This window comes from Poecile atricapillus, chromosome 2, assembly GCF_030490865.1.
Source record: "Poecile atricapillus isolate bPoeAtr1 chromosome 2, bPoeAtr1.hap1, whole genome shotgun sequence".
Lineage (NCBI taxonomy): Eukaryota > Metazoa > Chordata > Aves > Passeriformes > Paridae > Poecile > Poecile atricapillus.
The window spans coordinates 106,565,754-106,579,768 of NC_081250.1; the positions used below are offsets into that span (position 1 = coordinate 106,565,754).

The 14,015-nt window shown below is 36.1% G+C and overlaps 1 protein-coding gene across 3 annotated transcripts in view; it reads left to right on the top strand.

Moving 5' to 3' along the window:
* Nucleotides 1-14,015, top strand: part of MIB1 (MIB E3 ubiquitin protein ligase 1) — a 77,752-nt gene that overhangs the window by 1,688 nt on the left and 62,049 nt on the right. For all 3 annotated transcript variants that reach the window (XM_058830395.1, XM_058830396.1, XM_058830394.1), the window contains exons 2-4: nucleotides 7,724-7,895; nucleotides 10,502-10,631; nucleotides 12,508-12,612. In XM_058830395.1, coding sequence (XP_058686378.1) covers nucleotides 7,724-7,895; nucleotides 10,502-10,631; nucleotides 12,508-12,612 — 407 coding nt within the window. The remainder of the gene's footprint in view (nucleotides 1-7,723; nucleotides 7,896-10,501; nucleotides 10,632-12,507; nucleotides 12,613-14,015) is intronic.

Below are 14,015 nucleotides of genomic sequence, written 5' to 3' on the forward strand. Positions count from 1 at the left end.
TGATGATATTTTTTTTGAAAATCCTTTTGCAATGGGCTTTTAAAACAAGAAAGAGAAGTCTTTCAAGTTGTCGTTGTGTTGCAGATGTTTATGCTTAGAAACTTTGACGTGTGTTTGATGTCCTGTAGAAACCAGTGGGACTGCTTCTGCTTAGAACTGAAGTGTATGCATAAATGTTGCATATGAGCCTCGAATGCTCATTGTTCTGGCCCCGCCTGACGTATTTGCAAGCAGATGGTGTCCTCTTAACTGTATCTGGAAGCCCAGACTTAATACTCAGTTTTAAAACTGTCATGTTTTTATTTCTGTTTTTTTGCTTTATTCCTTCTGATTTTCGTTTCTGTTAATATTTTTGTATTAGAATTTTAACTTCTGTTTCAGATAAAGCTGTGTACATTGTGTCACACACATTGCTGTTGTCATGCTTAGCAAAATGGTGTCTCTTCCTGAGGTTTCTGGTGAGCATCATCCTCATCCTCATGGAACTGTTGTGTGGATGTACTTAGGGTTGCGTTTTGCTAGAGGAAATTTACGTTTCAGGTCTTTATTCCCTGGAGATAGGAAGAGTAAAAATCTGTAAAGTAGTTGTAACAAAAGGGTAAAGTTAATAGAGTTAAGATGCTGTCAGTATGGACTGAAATCCTCGGTTTACTGCTGATTCACTTTGTAGTCTTGTCTAAATCACTTCCCTTCTTTACTTTTTGGTAATGATTTATTTTTTCTCTATGGTGGTGACTGTCCATTGTTTAGAGTAACGGAGTCTGACTTTGGATGATAGTTTGATACTTCTTTAGGGACATTAATGTAAGTGGGATTAGGTGACAGGAATTTCTTGTGGTAGTATTGATGATGTTGAGCAAGGAAATGTTACAAAGCATGGGGTGGCTTTTTGTTTGATGATACTAAGTGGAGTGTGTGTCATGGCTTTTACAGTTTAAAATGAAAAAAGTTCTCTGGTTCATGGATTTCCAGTCACAATATGATTGTAAGTTTATAGTGAAAATAAATATAAAAGTACAATAGTAAAAATAAAAATTGGTTATTGCTGGGGGTTCTTTCTGTTATGTGTTCAAAACCAGTCTTGATTATAGGTTCTTAGAAGTAGTGCTGTCAGCCAGAGTTACTGTGTAGAGTTTGAGGCCTGTGCAGCCGGGAACAGTAGTTCAGTAGGTGCTTCAGGAACTTACTGTGTTATAGAAGTAATGTTTGAAGTTCATTCTATTTTTTTTATTTTTATTTTTTTTAAATGGCAAGTTGAGTTTGGTTTGTGTATGTGCATATGTATGTGTATGCCAGAACTGTGTTTCATAGACTTAAAAAATATACTGTTCTTGTCTTTCAGTGGTTGTAGGCTATTACCAGCATTGTGACACTGTTAACATCTTAGAAAACTTGAATAGCCTTAGTGATAAGATACTCGGATGGTCTTCTTAAAATGAAAACTCATTTACATGAGTAAGAAGAATGTCTTATGAATACTTTGCTCCAGATGTAGTCATCTGGGTCATGAGGGACTTGTGATATGAAGTTTGGGATTGTTTTGGTTATGTCTACCAGGCTTGCTGTATTAGCTGTCCTTTGGTGTGATCATATTTACATTGCCTTACATTGTTTTAAGGGAGACAGGGCACTTGAGAGGGATTGGTAAAGCAAACATTTGAAAAGAATCAAAATTTCACATAGAAGTAAAACTTAAGTAGGTCCTGTGTAGGTGGCTTCTCAGTGGAACAAGTGGTCAGATGTGATGCATCAGTAGTACAGTGTGGTTGTTCAATTACTTGCAGATCTGTTTTTTCTGTGAAGTAGCCTTTTGCCAGGATCCACAAGTCTTTTGAGTGTCCCCCTTTTTTGGTAGTGTTGTGGAAAAGAAACAGAAAGGAGTAGTTTTCTGAGTTACTGAAGAGAAGAAGGAAAGTTGTAATCCAAGCTTTCTATTTAGTAAGGAAGGCAGCGTTTTACCTGAGGTAAAGGCCAGACAAGTAGCATGTTTGTAGAGAAAAATCTGGCTATACTCACATAATAGTCGTGAACATTACAGAAACTTTTTCTGTTTCTTCTCTTTTTGAAGATTTGCTTTCTATAAAGCTTAGAATTCATTTGTCATTCATTTCCTTTCTTATACAGTTGGTTCAAAGTAACAATATTTTTTTTCCTGCCAAAAGTATTTACCAAATTGTGTTTGAATAAGGGGAGGTGGTGGAGGGGATCGGGAAATGGAAATCCTGATACAGAACTATCCCCAAGCTGGAGTGTGCAGCAGTTCAGTCTGGAAAGCATTGTGTGCTGTATTCTGGTAATATTGAAAATCTAGGTGTTACCTGTGAAGATGAGTGGCCTTCTGTACTTGTATTAATAGGTTTTGGTACCTGAAAAGTGGCATAATTGATCATGAAGTCAAATACAGTAAAACATTTTAGAAGACAGAGCACCTATGATTTACCCTGCATATTTATTTGTTCTTGCTTTTAGAACATCAAGTGTAATATATGGCAAGTTGTCTTAGTCAAGATTTTTTTAGTGGCTACTTGTAAATATTTACAGGAGCCCTCACAAATTAAAAAAAATAATAGCTTCCTGATAATACACTATCCTGAGTAGTGATATTTGGGCGGCCTGTTTTTTTTTTAAATAAACGTGTTCTTTTTTCTTCCTGCCCTTCCCCCATGTCTCCAACACTCTTCTCCCTCCCTCCTCTCCCTTCCTGTGTATCTTGTGATTCCCTTACCAGATAGGACACATGCTTTAGCAAGTCTGGCATTTTGCATCTATAGTAATAATAGTTGGTCAGTTGGCTACTTCCAAATGGTGTATTTAGTAGAAGAGTTATGTTTGTGGGAACATTGGTTGGAGTTTTCATGCAGATTTTCAGAATCTAACTGGTTATCTCTAAGAATTCTTTGTTTTCAGTTTACCTGGAATCTGGCTGTAGTGTAAAAATGGTCTGGAGTGAAGGAATAGGAAGAACAAAATATTGTTACTGCTTTTTAACTCAGTGTGTATACAAATAAATTTTTTAAGTTGTTTGTAGTGTCCCATACCTGATGGTAGTATTGTCATGATATGCATGGATTTTGGTTCATTACAGTTCAGTAGAGAATAATGACTCCATTGGAAACCAGATTTTGTTTGTTCTGAGAAGGGAAATAACTATTGGTGTCTTCTGTGTTTAACGGTGAGTGATGTGGATACGCTTTGTACATCTGATTTTACTGTTAAAATCCCTTTAATAGACAGCTGTAGATTACCATCTAATTATCTTCAGTACGAAAGAACTATTTGTAACAAATTCAAATAGCAATTTGAACAACACTGCTTTTATTTCCTTTCACAGCTGTAAGAGTGAGCATGGGTTTCAAAAACTCGTGAAAGGCTGTAAAATTGATGTATAAATGAGTAGACAGAGGAATGGTGGCTAGGTAATCCAGAGAGGATTTGGGAAGAGATGGGAAAAGTGAAGATAACCATGGCATTAAGGTAGAAAACTAATATGAAATTCAAATAGTAAAAAGCATTAATGACAAGTGGACATCAGAATATTGAATTTTGTGGTTTACTAAAGATGAATGTACATAAGGAAATGGCCGCTATTTAAAAGTCATTAGGCATGGTGAAAGTACGCTTCTCATTACCTGGTTTGTTTTGGTTTTAAAGTGTATATGTCACAACACCTGTTTAATTTTGAAATAGCCTGATTCTAGGAAATTTTGAAGAATATTTAGAACTTTTGGTTTTTTGTTAATCTCAGTTTAGAGAGCTAAAACACTCTTTTGGTGCACAGCTGGTCAGCTATAGGGCTGCTGTTTGAATTTTGAAGTTTTTATGGCACTTTTATTTATTCCAGTAGTTTAATGAATGCATTCTTTCCTAATATAATATGAACTTTATAACATTTGTGTTTCTCAAGCTTTTTTAAACACCCTTCCTTTTGAAGAGGGAAAGAGTTCATGTGACAGATTTTGCTTTTGGGTCAGGGTTTCAGTTTGGCTCCAGAGCCTACACTTGATGTGGTCTCCTGGTTGTTCTTACATATTGTGCTTTGATTTTACATAATGGATGGTTTTGAAGTGCATAAACTTACTTGCTTTTTGGTAAAAGTAAATTGAAATACATGATCTCAATGCTGATGAGTCTTCAGTCTGCTGGGATAGAACAAAACTAGTCTGAAACGCTGCACAGAGTATCTCCTTCCCTCCCCCTGAGTATGTGTAGTGCCACCGTCTGGTCCTCAGTGCTGAGTTTTGGTGTGTGGATGGTTAACCAGCATATGGACACCTCGGTGATGCAGGTTGTCCCCGTGCCACCCATGGAGGGCCACATTGGAGCAGGAATCCTCTCTGCAGCCCATGCTTAAAGGGTGTTTTCCTGAAGGGGTAAAGTTTGTGGAGAGGACCCATAATGGGGCAGGGGCAAGGTATGAGGAGCTGTTATGGGCCGACCCTCCATTCTCCATCTACATGAAAAAGGTTGCCAAGCACTGGGACAGGCTGCCCAGAGGAGTGGTTGAATAACCATTTAGAAGTATTTAGAAAACGTGTAGGCACGGTGCTTAGGGATGTGGTTTAGTGGTGGTCTTGGTGGTGTTAGGTTGGATGGTCTTAAGGGCCTTTTCCAGCCAAAAAGATTGTGAGTTTAATCTACCCTGGGAAAAAGCAGGGAGATAGAGGAGTTTGGAATGAAGGAATGCAGTTGTCTCTGTGAAGAAGGTTGAGTGTAGGGAGAAGGTGTTTTAGTTTTTGTTTTCCTCACCATTCTCTCTTTTTTTAAAATTAGCTATACATTTTCCCCAAGTCAAATCTCTTTTGCCTGTGATGGTGATTGGTAAATTGGTGAATCATTTCACTTTTAGCTTGACCTAAGCTGTTTCATTTTGTTTTCACTCTTTGTCCTGTTGAAGAGGGAGAGTGAGAGACTGATTGGGAGGACACCTAACAGCCAGGCAAGGTCAACCAACCACCCTTGTGTACCTGTAGTATCTAATCAAACTTTAATTCTTCCAAAAGTCCTTAACATGTATCACTGATCTAATTTTTTTTATATTATTACCATGAATAAGAGCTTAGTATCACATTATGTGATCGGTAGTAGCGGCTTGTTTTACCCTTTTTTTTAGCATTGGAAGTTCAAGGTCTCTTAGTCCACTGTGACCAGAAGCTTTCAAATCTGCTTCTTCCTCCAGATCTCTGGTGCAGTGGTTAGACATTCTGTAAGAGGATTACTTGCCTACTCCTGCCTTCCAGTTCTTTGTTTCTCATGGCAGTAGTGTTGTGCAGCACCTTGAAGAATGAGGCTGGGAAACCAGTTCAGCTGAATATTTTTCCTCCTGGCTGTTTTCCAGCCTGGTATGTTTCTTGGTGCAGTTTGCATCTCAGCTCTGCAAAAACCTTTTGCTCACATAATGGAAAGAATGGAGTAGCATGGTCAGGTGAGGCATGTGCTGAAGTGGGTGTTGCTGCTGGAATCATGTGTTGGGGAATGGATGAAGAAAGGCCATATCTATCAGAATGTTGTTTAGGGATCTGTGAGATACAGGTATGTCCCTTTAGAAAAGACATTTCAACTACAGGCATGCACTGTTCTGTTTTTTTTTATGTCCAAGAGGCTATGGTCAGTAAAATTACTTGAGTCAAATATCTTTGTGCAATGTTTTTCTTAATCTTTGATAAAGAAATTTTGCTGAGTTTTGCATAGCTGCTTTTGCATTACTGTCAAGAAGTGTTTAGTTTTAAGTTTACAGTGAGATGACCTATTCTGTATCACGTGATTCCTGATTATACCTCTTTTGCCCTTTTTCCTGGTGTTTGGTCAAGTGGAAGAATCCTACAGCACCCAATTCCTTCCCAGAAGTTCAACAGACATTAAAAAATATAATCAAAAAATATGTAACTTCTGTGTGAAGTGCCAATTTAGAAATCAATTAGAAATAAAGCAAAAACAAATACTACCTCTCAACCCCAAGTACTATAACTAGTTAGACTTTCTAAACAAGGTGACAAAAACACTAACAAGGTATTTCAGTGCTCTTATTGCAGCCACTTTTGAAGACTTTGGCTTTGAAACAAGAAAAAAAAATAGTAAAATGCTTCAATACTGTCCCTAGAGCAACAGGGATGTGGTCCTACTGAGAGTAAAGGGAAGGGCTGCAAATGTGTTGCAGAGAGTTTTAAGGGCGTCTGGTACAGGAAGAGAAGGAGGGATCTGTCTGCTGGTGCTTAGTCTGGGGAAGAGAAGGCTCAGGGAGATCTTAAGGGTATATATAAATACCTGATGAATGTTCTAAAGAGGACGGAGCCAGGCTCTTTTCAGTGGTGTCAAGTGACAGGGCAAGAGGCTATGAGCACAAATTGAAGTACAGGAATTTCCCCTGAAACAGAAGAAACGTTTTTGTTCTAGGGATGCTTGAACACTGGAATATGCTGTGTTGTGGAGTCTGTTCTTGGTGGTGCTCAAAACCTGACTGGATACGATTCTGGGCATACAGCTCTCGCGTACCCTGCTTTGAGCAGTGATTGTTGGAACAGACAATTTCCAAGTGTTACTTCCAACCTTGGCTATTACATGTTTCTATGAAATGATCAAGTAAGAAGGCATTTCCTTCAGTTTACTTTTCAACTGTTGATTTTTCTTCGCTACAGATGGTTCAGCTGTTGGGTTTAAGTGACTAATAGTGATTTTATAGTGAATTTGGCAGTTGTTTCTGAAAGCATCCCTTCTGGAGGGGGCAAAATCCATTCTTTTTCCTCACTTAATTTCAGATTGATCTGTTTTTTTTTTTTAAGGGGAAGTGACTGGGAAACTTTTATGATACTTTAGCTTCTTAGTGCTCATTTCTGTCTAGTGCTACAGACTGAATGCTAGTGCTTCTCTCTTCTATTGCTCGATTTTTTCCAAACAGCAGCAGAATTTGATTTTTTTTTAAAAATAAACTTGAGGCTGTTCACTGTATTCAGAATGGGTGGATGGAAATCTTGTGACTGGTCATTTTCACTCTGCTGTAGCTTGGCAGAGCTGTAAGACTAAAGTCATACAAAGTGGATCGGTTTTTGTGGAAGGCTTGTGAGAGCCCATGCTGGTGGGTTACATCTGGTCTGTCTCTGACACGTTCTTTTTAAAAACAAAACCAAAAGAACAGTAAATTGCTTCAAAAATGGGAACAGATCTTCATGAAGCTAATGGCATCTATCCAAGAGAACTTAATTCTTTTCCCGTGTAAAAAAGAATAGAGACAAACACTTACATTTTCCAGTGTACACAATGTGTAAATCAAACCAGTAATTTTCAGGCAGTCAGACACAGTCAAGCACAGTAGCCTTTGTGATAGAATGTGTGTTGATAGCTGTACTCCAGAGATAAAATTCTAGATTGCCCTGTGTATTTTGATAAACATTTCTTACTCTTCAACTTCTAATGAAAAGATTTCTCATTTTCTTTTTCTCCTTTGTATAGATGGAAGGAAGCAGACATAGCCTTCTCAGCTTTTTAAGCTTTGAGAATATTTCATTTTATTTTAGAATATTTCAGGAGCAGACTGACAACTGGAGATACAAGGCAAAGTCCACTATCTTTTCCCCTCAGTGATATAGGCTGATAGGGTATAAGCAGCAGCCTTTTTTTATTGTTAACTTTCTAGTATATGGTTTCAAATTATAATGGTGTGCATCAGAAGTCTGTGTAGCAATGCAGCAAAGATTTTAGGTTTTGGTTTTTTTTTGTTTTCCTTCCACAGGTATCAAGCATGATGGGACTATGTGTGATACTTGTCGACAGCAGCCTATCATTGGCATTCGATGGAAGTGTGCTGAATGCACAAATTATGACTTGTGCACAGTTTGCTATCACGGGGACAAGCATCACTTGAGGCATCGTTTTTACAGAATTACCACTCCGGGAAGTGAAAGGTAAAACCTAACTTATTCCTTCTGAAATCAAGCAGGAACAGGTATTTGTGGTTAACTTTTAAACTGAATATTTGGTTACTGAAATTTGGGTTAGGTAAGAGAGTGGCTCAAGGTTAGATTCTGTTTCTGGGAGGAGGATAACTAGGATAAGTCTTTGGATCTTGGAAAACCTGGAAACTTTAGGAAGAATGGTGTACAGGAAAAAGGATATGATTATTCAGTTTTGCTTAATCTCCACGAGGCTTTCCTAGTTTTTGTGTTATCATATAGCAGCTTTAAAACAAAGGCAATTACCTTTACATTATGTGTTATCATAAAAAGATTTGTTGATGAATTCTGAATGTGGTTCAGAATGAATAGGTTCAGTAATGGTGTGGACAGACTGAGGGAATATACCCTCCTTGAAGGTTATGGAAAACAGAATGATCTGGGAATAAAAACTTGAACTTGAGCTGCTTAAACTGCTCACTACAGGAAGCAGAGAAAAGATGCTATGTGGGGTAATTCTACCCTTGCCTTGGTTTTCATGTTCTTAAACACCTGTTATCACCTCTCAGTGGAGAACTCTGAAAAAAATTGCATTTAGTGTGTTCTTGCGTAGATGTTCTTGACATTAAATAATTTGTCTCAGTCCAAAGCCCCTCTCTGTTATGATTTATCTACCAGATAAGTGAGAGCAGTGATATTTGCCTGCTGCTAAATAGTTTGAGAGCTACAGAAAAACACTGCGTAAAGTCTAGACACTGTGGTGTCACCTCTGTGATGTTTCCTGAATGTTCTTTCATGAAATCATCAAAATATTTTCTTTTTTGATATGGTACTCATTTGAATGTGACATGTGTAAGACAACATCTATATCTTCTTCTTGGAGAAGTTAGATTTACAAGGATGCTGTAAATTAGTGGTGTGCTTTAAACAGTTCTTTCATGGTTCAGGGAAGTTTGAACCTGAGGTCTCAAATTGTGTCTTATAGGGTCTGTGTTTAAGTTTTAACTGTGGCTCAGATGGCCAAGTCAGTGGGTTATTCAAAATGTAAGAACTATTTTTTTTATTTTTATTTTTTTTTTAGCTGTATGTACCAAATAGATATCATAAACTTATTCTCAACTGGAATGTTGAATACAGAACAAGACTTAGAAATGCTGGCTTAGTGTAGTTAAAGTAGAATAGGTGAAAAAATACATAAGTTTTCTATTTATTTCTTTTTTTTTTGAAGTCTTGTTTCTTTGAGAATGCTTGCCAGACTTTCTTTTTCTTTCTTAAGTTGACATTTCCTTTGTAGTTTTAAGAGGTTGGTTGTGGTGAATACAGCGCAAGTTTTAGTTTTGAAGATTGATTGTACACTGTGTAATATTGCTGGAAATTTTTTGCATCTTGTCACTTTATTCCTTTCTTTGTTTACTCTCACTGAGCTTTTATCTAGAAGGCAGCTTCTTCTGCCAAGGAGCTGTTTCTATTGGATCAAGCTTAGCTGAGAAAAAATGATGGAAGTTAACTGTTTTAGGGAGGAGAAAATAGCAAAACAGTGCTGTTGAATTTGAGGGATGTCTCACAGGAAAAATGGCAAAAGACATGTAAGAACGTTTTGATGAAGGGAAGCATAAGCTCTTACTATTTTATTTTTGAGTTTGGGATATCATATGGGTGGCACGATGAAGTAATGTGTGTAGGTTTGTGTCTCAGTTTTCTAGGTGTTGAGAACTTCTTAGGAAGTTTCTCTAAACAAGATTACCTTGTGTTTTCAATAACTTTAATTTTTCTTAGGGAAAAAAATGGTCAGTATTTTCACATTCTCTTTGCATTGATTGTAACAGTTGAACTTTTTCCGTGTGTGCCATCTGCTGGATGTTAAAAGTTAGCAGGAGGCTGAGAAATTTCCTGAAGTGGTCAGGAAACATTCTGAATGTCAGCTGAAAAATTCTTTTGTCTGGCAGTGTTCCTGGCATGAAGTAAGAAGTCTCGTTGCATGAAAATTGGTGGCTTTTGAGATGATTATTTCTAGTTAAACAATCGTGAGCTGTTCTGTTTAGGCTTATCTACTTCAGTCCTGTTGAAGTCAGAAGGAAAAGAAGAGGTTTGCTTTAAAAAAATGCATAATATGACTGAAAAAATGTATGCTACTATATTGACTTAAATTTGCCAAGAGATGCAGTAAAAAGCATGTAGAAAACTGAGAGAGGGGGGAAAAGAGATGCTCTTAATAGCATAATTCTAAATAAAAGTGACAGGGCAGTTGTGGGACAGAAGTATTGGCTCAGAGTACATCTAAGAGAAACTGAAATATGTTCATATGGCTCTGCATGTACTTTAATGATCTTAATATAAATACAGATCTATATGCAAGCATTTACAAGATGAATGCTCCTACTAGGAAGTCTGGAGAAAAATTGTTAAAATTAAAAAACTAATTATGAATATTAAATAAATCGGATGTTGGAGGATTGCGGGTTTTTGTCTTGTGTACTGCTTGTGTACAATTCATGCACTGAAATCTGCAGTTGTGGGTTATTTTTGTATTAAGATGCTCTCCTTCCCATCCCCAAAGATTTGTTTTGGACTTCCTTTATTATCTTGACATTTGTGGGTTCTTCTTTTAATAACTTCAGGGTATTGTTGGAGTCTCGACGTAAATCAAAGAAAATTACAGCAAGAGGAATCTTTGCAGGTGCCAGGGTGGTGCGAGGAGTTGACTGGCAATGGGAAGATCAAGATGGTGGCAATGGGCGTAGAGGAAAGGTAAAAATAAAACTGGTTTAAATAAGAAGCTGCACCTTTTTGTTCATGTGAAGGCCTCAGTGGCCTTTTAATTGTAGAGCAAAAATACAATCCTGAAAGCTACTATTTTAATTGGCTGGGCGTTTTTTAATCTTTTTTTGTAATACTTAAGCATTTAGAAAGAGGAGGGTGTGTCTACCATAGCCAGTATTTTACATTTCAGTACATCTTAATTTGCATTTTTTACAATATCAGCACAGAATTTTTTTAATTATGAATTTTTTGCCATGGTTGTCTGTTTATGATTGACTTGTAGCAACATTAAGATCTTGAGCTTATTTCAGTATTACTAGAGAGCTGGTATAAAAACAGAGCTATCAGGAGTAACCCTTTCTAGTCATCACTGCATTCTGTAGTCTTACTGCTTGTGGGCCAGCACATTAATTTTTTTCAGCGCTGGTACCCTAGGGTTTTGTTTTTCACCTAATGATTATAGGGACTTCTCCAGTTTAAAATTAAAAGTCTTCTCAAGTTTTGGGTGTGGATATTGTGTTACTGGCTTAGGACAATATGGGAGTGCTTTTGATGCAGTGCTATAGTGAAAATATTTGTATTTATTGAAAATTATATGGAATGATAAGTTACTAATCATAACCCTTGCATATTTTCCTTTTACAACTTCCATTTACCTTGAGAACTAATGAAGGTTTGCTATCAGTATGAACATACAACAGGCTTTGTAAAATATACTATTACTTTTACCACCAAATATGAGAACTGGATGCCCTTATGTCTTGGTGACCTGGTCTTTTTTGTTGAATTTATTTTTAATACACTTAAACAGCATTTAAAGGAGAGTGAAAAGTTCCTGAATATATTTAGCCTATTTTGTATTCTTGTTCAGATTATTTTATATCCTAGACATTTATGGAAGCCTTAGGACTTCTGGGGATTTAATTTTGAATTTTACTGAAAGGCAATAGTAAGTTTAAATCTCTGAAAGCAAGAGATATATAAATGTGACTTTTTTAATCTCAATTATTTACCTCTTCCCATGTCAAGATACATTGAAATCTCTGAAACTTTGCAAAATGAGAGTCTTATCCTGCACGGTCTGCTTTGTGTACTAAATTTGTATTAGGGGGATTGTTTGCCTATGCATCTGAAAAGATATATATATATACATATATATATAAAAGATATATACATTCATATATATATACACACACATACAAATATACATGCATATATATATTTCGCATATATAAATGGATATAAATATTTTTAAATAAGGAAAAGTACATCATATATAGAAGAAACACTGTTTAAATAAATATAAATAAGAGTGAAAGCAAATTCTGGAAACTGATTTTTTTTTTCCTTTTTTTAAATAATGGCAGTATTTTCAGAATTTGGTGCATGGTCTCCTGATTTCAGAAATGTCAGCAAAAGATATTTTCACTCTCCTTTTGTACTGTTGTTAAACATAATGGCTCTGCAAATAAAACTTTGTCTCTTAACAGTGCACAGCCAACAGGCTAATGCAAGTTAAACCAGACATAGTGAAACAATTAGAAAAAATTTTGTCTTGTTTTTCTTAGTTAGAATCTGCTTCTGGCAAGAACATATCAAAGCAGTTCAGATTTTGTTCTCTGCTTGTGTAGTTAGATAACCTCCAAATATACTAAAGAAAAATAGGCCTATAAAGTATATAGTCAGTCTTCTACCTTAACACACCTAGGGAACACTTGCATCAAGCAAAAAACAGCTTCAGAAAATTTTATCAGGTTTAGTAAAACTGCAATATCATTAATTATTTTGAGTAAATGAATAAGTTCAAATTGAGCTTCTGAGTCTTTGCTCTAGGAACCATTTTCTTTTTTTCACAACTGAATAGGTAACTGAAATCCAAGATTGGAGTGCGTCGAGTCCACATAGCGCAGCATATGTTCTTTGGGACAATGGTGCTAAAAACCTTTACAGAGTTGGCTTTGAAGGCATGGTAAGTATAAAAGAATACAAAGGGTAAAATGCATGAAGGGGGAAGGGCAATAAGAATAACTTGTGCTTTATGGTCCTGCTTTTGTAATATGCTTTGTCAGTTTGCATGCTGGTAGTCAGGTCATTGTGAATCCAGCTGTAAGGGTCATGCATATGTATTAGTAAGAAAGTCTGATCTGGGAATTTATTAAATGTGAATAACTAGAAGTTAAGAACTGCTTCCTGCCACAGTAAATATTTGCATCACACACATTTATCTTTCTGTGCTACTGTTGTGTTTAAATTAAAATTCAGAAAAGACTGGCAAGCGTAGTTAAAACTTTTTAAAAAACCCTGTTCTTCAACTCCTGAACTCTTCAGCTGAGTTCAAAATTTGATGTGATTACTGCAAGATTTGCAATTTTTAAATTGCTGTCAACACGTGGAATTCTATTGAGAGCAGTTTTCTTTTTGCAAATGGAAAGGTGTTGAATTAAATTACGATCTTAATTTGCTTTAGTGCTAAATTTTTCTGTTTCCTTTTGAAGCTTCTCCAGCAACTTCTTTAGCTTTAGAGAGAAAATGGGTCAGACTCTAGCCTAAGTGCCTTCTGTTGCTGGGTTTTCTTATCCTAATGTGGGTCAAGGAAAGGTTACTTTGATTATCAACTGCTTAAAACATTTTAATTAGCATTTTCTCTGCATGATTTTTGTTTGATTGTGCAGAGGGAAATCATGTTAATTTAACATTGAAGTGTCATTTTGTCAGATGTGTAACAGTATAAAATGTTAGACAATGGCCAGTTACTTTTTTGAATGTAAACTATTTGACCTTATAGCCTCACTTCAAGTTTATTTTTATACTTAAAATGAAATAAATACCACCTTTGTGGTAAGTACAATAGTGTTACTTTTAAAAAGAGTAAACTAATTTAGTGCGGGTCAGCTTTTCTGATGTGTTAAGATCCTAGAGATAAAATACGAATCAGTATTAAATTATGTGCTTCATGGTGTCCTCTAGTTTTAAGGAAAATTCTTTATATACTGGCAAAAATGAATGTGTGTTGTATTTTGTAGTATAACATTAAATTAATGTTTGGTATCTTCCTTCTTGTGATACATGGGAAAGAAAGAGTTATAAGATCTGGATAGAATAGGATACAGATCAGCTGATTTTTTTTGTTGTTGTGGTTGTTATGACTTCAGTTGCTATGTTAAAATTTTTGGTCTATGTAGTAAAAGTGCTGTGGAATCATTGAAGATTGCTTCAGGAAAAAAGTATATTTGAGATAAGTTATATTCTGCTTTGAAATAGTTATTCCCTTAAAAAAATATATATTACTATTAAATCAACTACATTCTGTTTTCAAACTTTTGCCACCTCTTGAAAGTGTTAAATATTTCTAGAAAACTCCATTAAATACTG